The sequence below is a fragment of the Palaemon carinicauda genome, chromosome 25 (genome assembly GCF_036898095.1).
Source record: "Palaemon carinicauda isolate YSFRI2023 chromosome 25, ASM3689809v2, whole genome shotgun sequence".
Classification (NCBI taxonomy): domain Eukaryota; kingdom Metazoa; phylum Arthropoda; class Malacostraca; order Decapoda; family Palaemonidae; genus Palaemon; species Palaemon carinicauda.
Window position 1 is genome coordinate 6,945,397 of NC_090749.1, and position 15,069 is coordinate 6,960,465.

Genomic DNA, 15,069 nt, shown 5'->3' on the forward strand with positions numbered 1-15,069 from the left:
CGTAGATCCAAATTTAATATATTGTGCTACTCCAAGTCTATTCTATAATGAATATAAGTTTTAATGCTTTTGTTTTTCCCTTCTGTGTGAAGTTACGTTTTGATTTCGAATTTTAAAGCCAAATTGTGACTGCAGGATATCTGTTTATCCTTTACGCCTACAGGAAAACATTATTATTATTTGAAAAGGACGTTTTTATTTTTGGGGCTAATAAATGATTAGATATATTCCTTAATACATCTGCCGATAATTAGGGGACATCCAGTGGGAATTGGGGCCTTAGGGTGGGGAAAATATACTGGGGAAACTGTGAATAATGGTAAAACAAACCTTTTCTTCTGTATACATTATTCTTTGGGATGTATAATAATCCATGTTGAATGATCAAAATTAGCTACACCTTATAATGAGATGATATTTTTCATTTATTAGTTGACATGCGAAATGTCAATGTGGTATTTGCTCATGTTCGTCAATTTGTACATTGTTACGCAATAACCATTTTAATATATCTTTGCATTTACTCCAGTTCGTCAGTACATAGCTTCGAAGAATTCTGGTTGCTGGGGTGATTGTGTGCACCTATTTGCCCCAGGTTGACTTTTTCTATAAGTAAAACTTGTTAAAGAAAAAAAAAAGGTAGAATAGGCATGACATGAAAACTCTCAGATTGTATGACTCGGGTGGGGAAAGTTCATAAATTTCGTCGCAACTTCAACAGTACATCAAAATTTATCGCTCAATATGTAATATTGCAAAATAAAACTGCTATGTATAGGCATACTGTACACACCAAACAGTAAGGATGCCGTAGCCTAGGATAGTCCGAACTCCCTTCTAGTGAGACCTAAATAAAATGGAAATTGAATCAAGTTTAAGATGGTGCATCCGGATTTGAATTACAGCCAAAATCATGGTCTACTTACAAAATTGGGGTGAATGTAGTTTATGGGGACAGGGCGATATCTTTCTTATTACTAGCCCAATCTATTTTCCTTATGGGGAAGATGTGCTTTAATATGATCCAATATACCATATTATGAAGTTATTTTATATTTTCTAAGTTCAGCCCAAGAAGGGGGTCCGGGCGCTTGACCCCGGCTAAGGGTTGTGACCTGGGAACTACTAGGTTCAGTTAGGTTGGGTTTGTGGGGTTTGTATGATAGCGAAAGTGGTTGGGGGGTTGCAGGGGGGTGTTAGCCCCTCCTGTTAGGTCATTATGAAGGTTTGGACACGGCTTGTAGGTCAGGTTAGGGGGGAAGTTTGGGTTAGTTGTTGTCCATTTTTCTCGGAATGTCCCCGTAAACTACAAAGGCTCCAGAATATGTACTAACCTAACATAAGATGTAGGATTCTTGCCTAGTCAGACAAAGGACCCCCCCTCCCCTTCACCCAATGTGACATACAATGCTGTAGGTAGAATCAAATTATGGAGGTATATTGTTATTATTACTAGGTAAGCTACAACATTAGTTGGAAAAGCACGATGCTATAAGCCCAAGTTATATAAAGTTATACAGCTTATCTCGTCAATACTTTGCCAAATGCACAACTTGACAAAGATTCACAACATAACACTTGGGAACTGTATAAAAATTAAATTTCTGGTCAAATACTAATATAAAGTGGTAGCTTGTTGACTGTTTGGACATATATTGCTCTAAATATAAAGCAGCGAGAAAATAGGAACTTTTAATCGGTCTCCGAGATATTTACTGACTTTTGGGTAAATTTACAGTTTCATCCATTATGGGGAAACTGGAATAAAAATATATTTGTTGCATCAGAAATAGTGTAGTTCCAACGAATTTAACGTTTATTTTGACCGCAAACCATCCGATTTAGAGATTTACTAAGTTGTTCTAGAATGCAGAAAGACCCTACTTCATCCCAACAATTATGGGGCACACCAGGTGGGAACTGGGGTTTTGGGTGGGGGGGGGGCGTCAAATGATATTTGCAAAAAATGAATACTTATCCTTCCACCACCCCTCCCCCTATACCCCTATCTAGCCCTACCGGGGGGGGGGGCTCCGCCCCCTCTGCGACCCCCCCCTTAAGGCCACAGTGAATTTTGGGACACTACCGAACCTAATACAACCACCTAACCTAGGGCCCTGTACCCCTACCTAGGCCTACCCCTGCGAGGCCACCCCCCCCCCCCCCCTTACAGCCACTACCTAACACATCCATCAAACCAAATCCAAATTGATGGTACTGCTGCATACATCGTTATACTATCACCATTATAATATACTCTATAAATTAATGAAGCTTACCTTAAACTGTTGGTTCATCAAGATGTGTTGCTGCTTTGAGGAAAATGTGAAGCCGTTGGGAAGGTTCCTTGACATGCAGGCCAATTTTGATTTTGTAAAATTAAATTTTCTCTCTGGCACAAATCCACTAGGTTTTCAATAATCCCCGAATAACTTACAACAAATTCATTGCTAGTCAGGAAACAGTCCGGACAAGAAGATGGAATTTCAACTTCTTGTGCAACATGAGATGTGCTTGTTACTGCGCTTGTTACTGCCTCCATTTCTAAGAACGAAATGAAATGCATGGGAAAGATTCTTCTTCTTCTTTAGATTGCCCGGAGCTTCTCTCCGGACGGGCTTTTTGACGGTGCGTCTAGCCCCTAGGTGGTTTCTCCGGCGGGTAGGTGTGGTGGTTGACGATCAGCGGGGCCTGGAAGTATATTTTTTCTTTTCCCTAGTTAGGGGCGAAAAGAGGTTTTATAGTGGTAAGGGAAAGGCTGTATAGTAAAGAGTCCCAGTGAGTAGGAGAGTCTGGGAGAGGAAAGGAGGGTTTTCAGTGGGAGAAGAAAGAAGCAGTTTTAAGTGTAAGTACTTATTGCTGCTTGCAAAGGTCATGTAGATTTCACAACATGTTACGAGCTTGCTCAGCCCAAGGGCCAGCACTGATTAAGCCCCTGGCTGGCCATGGGCAACGTCAAGGGATTTTACTTATAGAAATGCCTGCTTTAGGCAGGCAAGGTCGAGAAACCAAGTGTTTAGGCCTGTTTAGGGCCAAAGTGATGAGATTAAGCTCAAAGGTGAAAGATTAAAGAGTTTAGTCCCAGTGAGTTAGAGAGACTGGGAGAGGAGGGAAGGGTTCTCGGGGGGAGGGGAAAGAAGCAGTTTTAGGCATAAGTGCTTATTACTGCTTGCCTGGTGTCACTGGGTATGGCTCTGGTATGCCAGGGACAGAGTCGAAAGGATTTTTCTTATATGAATACCTGCTTTAAGCAGGCAGGGTCGAGAGACCCAGTGTTTAGGTCCTGTTGAGGGCTAAAGAGTTGAGATGAAGTTTTAAGGGTGAAAGGTTATAGAACTTGGTCCCAGTGAGTTAGAGGGGCTGGGAGAGGAGCGGAGCGATTTGCGTTAGAGGGCAAAAGAGGGCGGAGGAAAGCCTTAACCAAGGAGAGAAGGCTAAGGGTGGTTGAGAGTTGATATCTGCATAGGCTGGGAGAGACTCTTCTTACCTAGGTGGGGGGTAAGATCGCAGAAAACCTGCAAGCGTCTCTATGTTTTTGAGAATGTGGGCAGTCACATGTTCTGCAGTATGTGGCACTCCTTGGCCGAGGTTTTGTCTCAGATTTGTGGTTTCTGGACAGTGGCAGAGGTAATGATCTAGTGGGAGTGCCGGAACAGCTTCGCAGTACTTGCATTGCCTACCCTCAGGGTTGATGATTTCCCATGAGCAGGGGTACCCTAACCTTAGTCTGTGGTAGATTACTGCTAGTTTGCGGGGCGTGTTCTTTGGTAGATCATGTGGTGCCAGGCTGGTAGTGTTGATATACCATTTTGCTGATTTTGACGAGGCAAATAGGGCTTGTCTGATGGAGCTATGTAGTTGTGTTTGACAGTAAGCATTCATTGCTGATTTGAACTGTTCATGCGATGGGTTAAGGGTTATGCTGATAGTGGTGACTTGGAGGGCCTGCTTTGCTAATCGATCGGCTTCTTCATTACCGAGTATACCTATATGACTGGGGATCCAATTTAGTGTGATCTGTCGATTCTGGAGAGCATGTGTGTGGGCTATCTGTCTGATAGAGGAGATGATGAGTGTGTTTTCTCGGATATCTTGGCTCCTGATTGCTGCCAAAGCTCCTCTGGAGTCAGTATGTATCGTGGTGTTACCTTGACTGGTGAGTGAATGTGTGAGGGCTTTGAGTATGGCAACTAATTCAGTTTGGAGTGTGGAGGCATTGTTGGAGATCCTCCAGCAGTCCGAGAAATGTGGGGAGTAGACTGCTGCAGCTGCCGCAGGAACCTCCCTGTCTACAGAGCCGTCAGTATAATACACATTGTCAGCGAGCGTGAGGGTGATCGAATCAAGGGCTGCTCTAAAGGCCTGTGCTGGTGGGCATAGCGCCTTGGAGAACGGGAGGGTGGTGTAGTGGTACTTGATTGGGCTGGGAATCCAGGGGGGTTTTTCCGAAAAGTCCAGGTGGAAGGTGTCTTTTTTGAGTGTAGATAGCATTGTCTGAGAGCCGTTGGATCTTAGGGCTGTGATAAGATGGCCAGCATAGGTGGAGGAAAACTACTACAGTACTGCACAATTGTCTGTTCATACCTCTAGGCTTGGTCTAGTTATGTAGTCAGCTGATTTCATATATACAGTACTGCCAGTTGGAAGAAAAGAGGCCTGCCACCCTTCTTTTCCCCTTATTGATTGATTACATCAGTGCTTTTAGACAGATTAATAGGAGCTTCATATAAGTCCCTCTTACTGTTTCAGGGAGAGAGACTGTTACCCAATCCTTTACTGAGGACTAAGAGACTGCGAGGTTATGCGTTACTTTGCTTTCACATCAACTGTTCACTATTGCTCTCATCTAGGAAATAATTACCAAACATGCTTATGGTCATGCATTTGTTAGCTATCTGGTTCTCCTACAGGTGCACCATCTCACCTGTTTGTGTACTTATTAGAGTTACTAGGCATGCTGCTAGGTGTTCGCTCGCTTTTAAGAGAACACCATGTCATCTGTTCACGATCGTACACCACAACAGTAATTGCTCACCATCAGCCACTCACCGTCTAACCTAATTGGAATCGATTGTGCACCATCTCTCCTGCTCACGATCGATCGCTTGCCATCTCAATTGCTCACAGTCTCACCAGCTCATTAAAGAGTGCTCCTGTTATGGCAGAAGTTCCACATGCTTGTGTTATCTAGATGATAGAAATTTTCTTTCCTTTTTCACCGTATAGTCAGTGTCCAAGAATGGTCATTCTAGAGTTCTCTCTGTCAACTTTTCAATTAGTTGTTGTGGAGATGAAGGACAAATCTTTATTCCTCAAAGCTGAGCAAGTACTTTTCCAGACTGTTCACTTGGAATTGATCTTGGACACAACCAAAGGATAAAGTACCTGGGAATGCTGATCAACTGAGAACTTTTTCGGTTATCGTATTAGCAAACTCAGGGTTGTAGCATACTGTTTTTTATTTAGGAACCAATCAATTACACATGGTAACAGGAAAGGAAGTAAGGTTACTCAATTTTTTTCTTCTCTACCAACACCTTCTTACTCCTATGCTCTTGTTCAAACACTTCTCAGAAAAAAAGGGGAATTAATAGCAAAAGGCTTTTAAAAGGCATTTTGCAATATGTTTTGGAGTTGCATCTTTTCAGCAGGCAGTTACTTCTGGGTTTGGTCAAGGAGTTGGTGAATTCAGTACAACAGCTACATCTTTTGGTCAGGTTTCAGATGAATGGCCCAGGCAACAGTACCATAGGCCAGGTGAAGGTGAGCTTATGCAGTGACCCTAATTGTTCCTGGTGTGGCATGGGAGCAACACCCTGGCCCTGAGGAAACTACTTTCCCTCTCCAGGAGGGAGTATCTGAATTCCTATTATCCAGTATCATTGAATTCAGTAGAGCAGATTGGGAGTCCAGTATGACAGCTACTGCCTTTGATGGGTTCTAGTTGAACGGATCCTCTAGGGACTGTGCACCAGCGTCATTGATCAGATGAAAGGGAGTCATTACACCCACGTTTACCATTACTGCTATAACATAAGAGGAAGGTCCTTGCTTTTATAGAGCCATTCCCGTCTGCCAGGAGGAATTAATGGAGTTTATACGACAATGAGTACCCTTGGGGCTCATCAAGGTGGTGAAGATTCTGCTTTGGCAGCTATGGTTGTTACACAGATTGCTGGTGAGCAGTCCCACACCGACCCATCACTATAGGCTTGGTATTGGTAGGAAATATGCTTGCATGGAATTCACTCGCTGCCTCGTGAAGGGAGTGATGGAGCTAACCCTCTAAGTGTTTAAGTTTGAGCTGTCTGTGTATTAGCCTAATATGTCAAATTCTACTAACATACTGACAGTAGGAAACTGTCTGAGCACCCTGGCCATCTGGATAAAGGTGGAACGTCTCCGTCTACATTGATGATTCCCACTAGACTTCGAGGGATACTCATGATGGTCCTAATCTTAGTGATATCCTGATCTGTTAGCTCTTTGTGTATGTTCCTAGGAAAGCACGACTTGGCAGGTACTTCTCTCTCTCCTGTGCTTCAGTGTTCAATGTCTGGAAAGTTTTTGGACTCTCATTTGGCTTCATAACGGATGTCTCAATATCCATGTACTTTCGGCGTAGCTGAAATGACGAGCCATTAGAATTTTAACGAGGGTTTACTACCCCACCGCTAGTTAGTGGGGGTAGGGAGGGTAGCTTGCTAAACCCCCCCCCCCCCCCTCACACACACACACACCTGTGCTTGAGCTCACTTTGCTCTTGGCTCGGGTGGTAGTCAGACGTGTCCGCTCTCACCCTCGCCTCTCTGACACCCATTAATGTCTTTTTGCTTCCTCTCCTACAGGTTTGTGTGCGAATTTGGCCTCTGCGAAAATGCGCAAATGTCCTAGATTACCCGACCACCCTTGTGGTACATTTATGTCGGCGGTCGAGACGGTCCCTCACACCCTTTGTCCTTACTGTAGGGGCCAACGGTGTGATAGTAGTAATAAGTGTGGTGAGTGCAGGGAGAGGTCTACCTCCCAGTGGGAGAGGTTTTCTCGGCGACGGAAGAAGTCCAGGCGGGATATTTCTCCTTGGAAGATTTCTTTGAAAGGAGAAAATCCCAGGGACTCTTCTTCCGCTGCCCAAACCTCCTCCGAAGCTCCCACTCGATCAGTTTTTTCGAGAGACGGTCGAGTGGTAGCGTAGACTGTAGTTCTGTTTCCCGATCTCGGGGTTCGAGAGATGGCGTTGCCTCCCCTAGTGAGGCAGCTCCACCTCTTCCCCTGGGGGAGGATTTAAATGTTAATGTAACTGATTTATTTCAGCTTTGGTCTTCCTTGGGGCTTGGGGGTTGGCCCTCCAAGGAAGCATTGATTGATATCATCCGGTTGGGTGCCGCTGTCAAGCAGTCACCAACTTTGGCAGAGGTTGATCCTCTGTCTATTGTGGACGTTGTGGTGTCAGAGGTATCCAATGCGGTATCTCCTAATACCTCTGCAACCTCTCAACCCGCAGTAGCTGAAGGCTTTGTTTCTCCCGGTCCTGCACAACCTACGAGGGAGAAACCAAGTCCAACAATCTCTCTTGCTGGTGATTCTCCTCCTCGGGGGAGTTCACTCACAGATACTCCTCTTCGGAGGACTGCTGAAGGTCAGCTTGCTTACCCAACGGCCCCCAGAGGACGTATTCGTCGTAAGGCTCGCCCTCCTCTTCGCTGGAGAGGCCTTTCCTTCGGTTCACCATCACCGTTGCAGTCTGCCGCAGAGGAGCCTCATCATCGATCTCCGATTGTTCCTGCTACTACCCTGGACCTCTCTGCGGATCGTTCGCAATCCCCTTCGGTGGAAGGTCGTCCTTACAAAGGGCACGCCGACCTTCCACCCGTCAGACCTGCTGACCTGCCGTCACCGTTCCTGGCTGCTGATGCGCTTTATGCGCCAACCAAACCTGTTTTCAATAAACGGTACCGGTCCCTTCGGGGCAACAAGGGCGTACGCGCAAATTAGCGCATACGTCCCTTACGCGCCATGCCAAGCATGCGCGCCAACGTTCTCCTGACCTCACTGAGGTTTCGGAGATAGCGCGTCAGCGCTCACCTGCTGCTGCCGTTCCTGAGTTAGCGCGCCACCGCTCACCTGCTGCTGAGATTCCTGATAAAGCGCACCAGCGCACCACTGCGCGCCAGCATTTACCAACGCGCCAGTGCTCTTCTGCGTGCCAGCGCTCTCCGCGCCAACGATCTCCTGCGCGCCCACGATCTTTGGATCTGGGTGCGGAAGGGAAGGCTAGGACTTCCCTACTCGCCAGCGCTCGCCAACGCACCGTCGGTTTTCACCTGCGCGCCATCCCTTGCCAGCGAATGCTCGTGCAGTCACCTACATACGCCCACGAGGATGCGCGCCCACGCCTATCTCCCACAGCAGCAACGCATCACCAGCCTGATGTGCGCCCACAGGAGGCGCGCCAACGAGCGCAGGTTCCAGCAGCGTGCCTGCGCGAGAGGGATATCTCCCCTGCGCGCACGCGCCCGACGATATCTTCTGGGTTGCACGATCTCTCTCCCACACAGGCTCATCCTGATCCTGCGCGCCCACGCGCGTGCGAACATTCACCCTCGCACGCGCGAGCTCGCTAACAGCTTCCTGCGCACTCCTACGCGCCATCGCCCGCCCTCGTGCCCTCACAATCGCCCTAACGCGCGCGCATCAGCAGTCTCCCGCGCGATCGCCAATATCCTCACACGCGCAAGACTGCAGGACAACGCGCAGCAAGGTCGCCATCGCCGCATTCCCCCATCCCCCCCACAAGCTCAGAACAGCGCGCTCGCCGGTAGGGGGGAAGGTTCCAGAAAGGTCCAGGGACATTTCTTCTTTATCTTCTTTTTCTTTACGGGCGAACCCCCCTATGGAAACTCCTCCCATGGATCGGTCGATCCCTGTCCCTCCAGAGTGAGTGTCTGATAGCGCAGCCATCAGCCAGCAGCTTTGGTTTGGGGCACTTATCAGAGCGGTCACGCAGGCTGTCAAGCCTGTTCTCTCTGATTTGGGCCACAAATCCTTGGCTGTGTCTACTCCTCTGAAGAGAAAAAGAGGAGTTTCAGACGCAGTGACTTCTCCGAGCACTAAGTTGTCTCCTCGTAAGCCTTCGAGGCAGGCCCCCTCCCCCCCAGACTTTTTCTCCCTCCCCTTCGGACGAGGATTACCCATCCTCGGGATTCACGTGAGGTTGGACGTTCCCCCATCGCACCAATGAGGGAAACCCCACCTTGTGCTGGAAAGTCTTCTCGGGTAGGGGCAGAGAAGAGCCTACCTCCTTCGTTGTTGGAGTCCTGCATCCCTCCCAGGAGGGAGTCGAAGGACTCCAAGACAGTACCGAAGTCCTCGTCAAGACTTAGAATGGAGCCAGCCAGTCACTCGGAGAACGTCCGCGAGTATCCCCAAGAAGAGCCTTTGGGGACAGGAGACTTCGCTGCTAGTCCTTCCGGAGGAGAGCTGCAGTAGCCAGAACATGCTTTTTGGCAGGTTCTGACCCTTATGAGGACTCTCAATGGGTTTGCTGACCCAGAGATTCCCCCTCGATGTGGCGGGATGTTGCAAGGACAACCCCCACACCCTGAATCACACTTACTGACAATGGTCTCCACAAAACAAACTTTCCCCTTACGTAATCTACAACCAGACTCTTAGACAAAAAGGACGAAATTGAAACCAAACATATCCTTAAAACTATATTTCTTGAACTAAAATAAATCATAAACTATCCGCAATCAAAATAAACACTTAAAACTAATCAAAACTTAATACTATATATATAATAACCAAAACACCAATCATATAAACAAAAAAGAACTATCAAAACTTTACATTAACCGCACACCACCAACACCAAAAATAGATATGTGTATATATATATAATCTTACGAGACCAACACTCGTTCACAGAAAGCCGAACTGTCTTTACGGCACAGTACACACTAACACAGCTCAGATCAACAGTCCGCTGGGTGGCAATTTGCCATAACTGCCTCAGTGATTGGGGTGGTCGTTCTAATCATAATCATCATCATCATAAACATCATCATTATCAGCAATCTCAATTCACAGGCCTAGGTCATCAACAGTTCAGCAATCCAATAAAACAGTCCAAAAAAATCGTATACAGGCCAGGTCATCAACAATAATCCACTTTCAAAACTCGAGTCTCTCCAAAGGAGGAATCACGGCCTGCCAAAAATAAAAAAAGAAAAACACTTACGAACACATCTAGCTAACTGAACTATCGCACTATAATCAAAGATAAATAATAAATTGTTCCTATCATTCACAATCACGACAAGCAAAGATAAACAAAACTGTAATTACTCAGAAAATCAAAAATCACTTCCTCGCTGGTAAAGAAAAATAATAATTCCAGTGTTCACACAACTGACTCAGGACGCAGTCAATCAAAAAAAGCATTCGCTCCGAAACATTCACCACTGTCGTAACCTAACTAAAAAATGTAAACAAACAATCTCATTTAAACCAACAGTCTTTCTCACCACAAACGATCGTTAACCTAACTACTTTCGCTCGCTAACACAATATATCTCTCTCTCTCTCTCTCTCTCTCTCTCTCTCTCTCTCTCTCTCTCTCTCTCTCTCTCTCTCTCACAGGATTTGGCAAAAACAAAAAATAAAAATAAAGCAAAAATAAATCCTCCACATTCCTCCCCCCTTACTTTGCCAAATCCTTCTCACACAACACTTACATTATTTTTTTCATAACCCAGTCGCAGTCGGGAACGGGACCTCTACTCCGAGTAACTGGGCCTCCATATACTCTCTCATTCACTTCTTCCTTATCACAATCATTCGCTACATTAACACTATTCCCATCTAAATCCCTATCATCTAATATATCATGCACAATCATATCTACCTCGTTCTCATCTGGCCCTATAATTACACTCATTTCTGTAAACAGTTCATCCATTTCATCAAAAACATTCTCAACTTTAGTAAAAGATTCATTCATACTACTAATCATTCTCCTATCTCTCACTCTCGCATTCGTCATCCTTTCTTTTACATCACCTAAGGAAAAGCCACACACACTATAGGTATCATTCATACTCAGCCACGTTTCATCTGTATTAATACATTTATCTTCCACACTCACTTGTACATTTACACCCTTGTCATACTTATTCGTATTCTTACCTATACCTATAAATTTCCCTTGCACTTTCTCCCCACTTAAAACTTTCAAACGCCTCTTTTTCCTATATTCAACTAACACTAATTGTTTATTTTCCAGCCCTAATTTCTCATGAATACTCGGTTCATAAAGCTCATTTCCAACCAATTACTCATCCCATTCTCACAAACATTAATCCTATTCCTTCCACACACACAGGAGGACTCACCCAGCTGAACCCTCTTACACTCTAGTTTCCCGAACATCCTGGCTGACTTAATCCCTTCTTCCTACATAGTCAAGCTACATGCCCATGTGCACCACATTCAGTACACTTACCCCGCGGCTCTTTGCACATTCTAGCATAATGACCATCCTTACCACAATTACCACAAATCACATTCATACGATTACTACGACATCCACTCGCTACGTGCCCAGTCATACCACACCGATAACATTTTACCCCTTTCTCTTTCTTGCACTCGCTAATTCTATGCCCTACCTCACCACATCCAAAACAAGCACCTAGAGCCCATCTACATTCATTCTTCTTATGACCAACTTTCCCACACCTATAACACTTTTCATCACGAACACGGCTATCTGACATATCTCGATGTGCACTCACACTCCTATCCCTATTGCGCCAATTACCCTGCCTAAATCCTTCATTTGTCCTTACAGGTATTCCCACATTACTCGCCCTAACAATCCTATCTACTACATTATCAGCTACCCTCATTGGTCCTCTCAAAATTGCATCCTTATAACTACCAAATTCTATTACACTTTCTTCCATTCCAGTTCTTACACTCACAGATTTACTTTCTTTCATGCACCTATCTAGCTCATAATCCTCAACTATCTCTAGTATATCATCCCATGTCAATCTCTCTTGCGTCCACCTCATTTTCTCCTTGCGTTTCAAATTAATAAATTCACACACATTCTCAGGTACTGTTGCCAAAAACTTCCTCATTAACTCCTTATTCTCATTTATGCCTTCATCCCCATACTTCTTCCTAGCTAACGTTTCCAACCTACATACGTACATTGATATAGCTTCTCTTGCATTCATCCGTGCTTCATCAAAATCATTCTTACGCTTATACTTAACACTCCCTTTCATACGTTTTACCTGCTCAATTATTCTCTGTTTCACACTTTCATAATCAACGTCCCCTACACTCATTATCACTCCATACATCGTCAACAAATACCCAGTCAAATATTCTCCTAACTCCCTAGCCCAAACTCTTTTACTATCACCATACTTATCCTGACAATACCTCTCATACTCCTTGAAAAAATCACATACATCCCTACTGCTATGCTCATTGAACCTTTCACACCGAGGTACCTCTCTCATAAACACAGTCTTACACACATCACGTTCATTCTCACTGCTATCATCACTGTCTACTCCCTTGTTACCTTCTTCCTCATTCGAATATAATGAATCCACTTCCACACTTAAATTCCTATCCTTAACCATTTCCTTCTTACCCTTTTTCTTACTTACCACTTTCACCCATTCACGATCGTCCTTGCTATCAACCTGATACTTTTTCTTCTCTTTCTTCACATCACTTTTACCTTTCCTTTCATCTTTCCTCTCACCTTTCTGTTCATCCTTACTATGCCTAATTCCCTTATCTTCAATATCACCATCACTATTACTACTATCACTATCACTTCCTTTCCCATTATCACCTACCTTAACCTTCTCTTCCACTACCAACCCATTACCCGAAGTTGAGGACACTCCTCCGACTGCACCTTCACCCATTATAGTTTTCATCATCCCCATGACTTGCCCCATCATATCTTCCATTCGTTTCTCCATTCGTTCTTCATTCTCTCGCATCCTCATCTCAACACATTCTTCCACTCTCTCTACTGTCCCCTTTTAACTCCCTAAGCTCCTTCTGCATCGCCGCATTCTCCCAGTTCAACCTCTCATTCTCTATTAGCAACCTCTCCTCACGCTCCTTACTCAGCCGCAATTCCTCCCTCAAAACCCTTAATTGCTCCTCCATTTTTCATCAACCTTAATCCTAATTCCGTCCTTCGTCCAACAGTCCAGCTTCTATCCCACCTCGGCAGTCCCTGTTCGGGCGCCAAAATAATGTGGCGGGATGTTGCAAGGACAACCCCCACACCCTGAATCACACTTACTGACAATGGTCTCCACAAAACAAACTTTCCCCTTACGTAATCTACAACCAGACTCTTAGACAAAAAGGACGAAATTGAAACCAAACATATCCTTAAAACTATATTTCTTGAACTAAAATAAATCATAAACTATCCGCAATCAAAATAAACACTTAAAACTAATCAAAACTTAATACTATATATATATAATAACCAAAACACCAATCATATCAACAAAAAAAAACTATCAAAACTTAACATTAACCGCACACCACCAACACCAAAAATAGATATGTGTATATATATATAATCTTACGAGACCAACACTCGTTCACAGAAAGCCGAACTGTCTTTACGGCACAGTACACACTAACACAGCTCAGATCAACAGTCCGCTGGGTGGCAATTTGCCATAACTGCCTCAGTGATTGGGGTGGTCGTTCTAATCATAATCATCATCATCATAAACATCATCATTATCAGCAATCTCAATTCACAGGCCTAGGTCATCAACAGTTCAGCAATCCAATAAAACAGTCCAAAAAAATCGTATACAGGCCAGGTCATCAACAATAATCCACTTTCAAAACTCGAGTCTCTCCAAAGGAGGAATCACGGCCTGCCAAAAATAAAAAAAGAAAAACACTTACGAACACTTCTAGCTAACTGAACTATCGCACTATAATCAAAGATAAATAATAAATTGTTCCTATCATTCACAATCACGACAAGCAAAGATAAACAAAACTGTAATTACTCAGAAAATCAAAAATCACTTCCTCGCTGGTAAAGAAAAATAATAATTCCAGCGTTCACACAACTGACTCAGGACGCAGTCAATCAAAAAAAGCATTCGCTCCGAAACATTCACCACTGTCGTAACCTAACTAAAAAATGTAAACAAACAATCTCATTTAAACCAACAGTCTTTCTCACCACAAACGATCGTTAACTTAACTACTTTCGCTCGCTAACACAATATCTCTCTCTCTCTCTCTCTCTCTCTCTCTCTCTCTCTCTCTCTCTCTCTCTCTCTCTCTCTCTCACAGGATTTGGCAAAAACAAAAAATAAAAATAAAGCAAAAATAAATCCTCCACATCGAGAGGGCAAAGACACGGTATTGGACCGAGTATTTGGGACTCAAAAACCCTCTTAAGGCCAGTGCAGCCTTTCCCTGGTCTCAGGGGGTTGAGAGTACCAGGGACAAGATCGCAGTCCAGCTCTCTGAGCTAGCCTCCTCTAGCTGATCCAGTGCCGGCAACAAGCTTCTTCTCCCACCTCCTCGGGTACATCAGAGGAGGTACTTTGAGATCTTAGAGGAGCCTTGTTTAGCTCCTCCCCTTAACCATTCTTTGGAAGAGCTTACTAGGGGAGTCCCTCTTGAAAGGCTCTCCAACCGGCAGGTCTCATTCTTGGCAACTGAGATCCTGAGGTTGCGAAGTGTGCCATGCAGGCCACTTCATAGCTGGATATCTAATTAGGGACCTTAGGTATCCTGATACGTTCGGAAGATTTATCCAAAGAGTGTACCAGGAAAGCTATGGAGACCTTTTTACTCTCAGGCAGTCGCACTATTGAGTTTCTGGCCCACCAAGTCTCGAACTTGTGGGCAAACACCATCCTGAAACGTCGGGATGCGGTGTCTGAGGAGTTCCACCAGAAGGTCCCTAGCACCGAGATAAGCAGACTCAGACATTCTTCCATGATGGGAACGAACCTGTTTGAGCCTAAGGACGTGGAG

At 44.8% G+C, this 15,069-nt stretch overlaps 1 protein-coding gene across 1 annotated transcript; it reads right to left on the reverse strand.

Annotated features, from left to right (window-relative positions):
• Positions 1–11,235: 11,235 nt before the first annotated feature.
• On the reverse strand, positions 11,236–14,298 carry LOC137618831 (uncharacterized protein PF3D7_1120000-like). The gene is made up of 3 exons (XM_068349040.1): positions 14,085–14,298; positions 11,558–13,946; positions 11,236–11,252 (listed from the first exon to the last, which is right to left on the reverse strand). Exons 2-3 carry the CDS (start codon positions 13,041–13,043, stop codon positions 11,236–11,238), a joined length of 1,503 nt encoding a protein of 500 aa, XP_068205141.1. The 5' UTR covers positions 13,044–13,946; positions 14,085–14,298.
• Between the last annotated feature and the right edge of the window lie 771 nt (positions 14,299–15,069).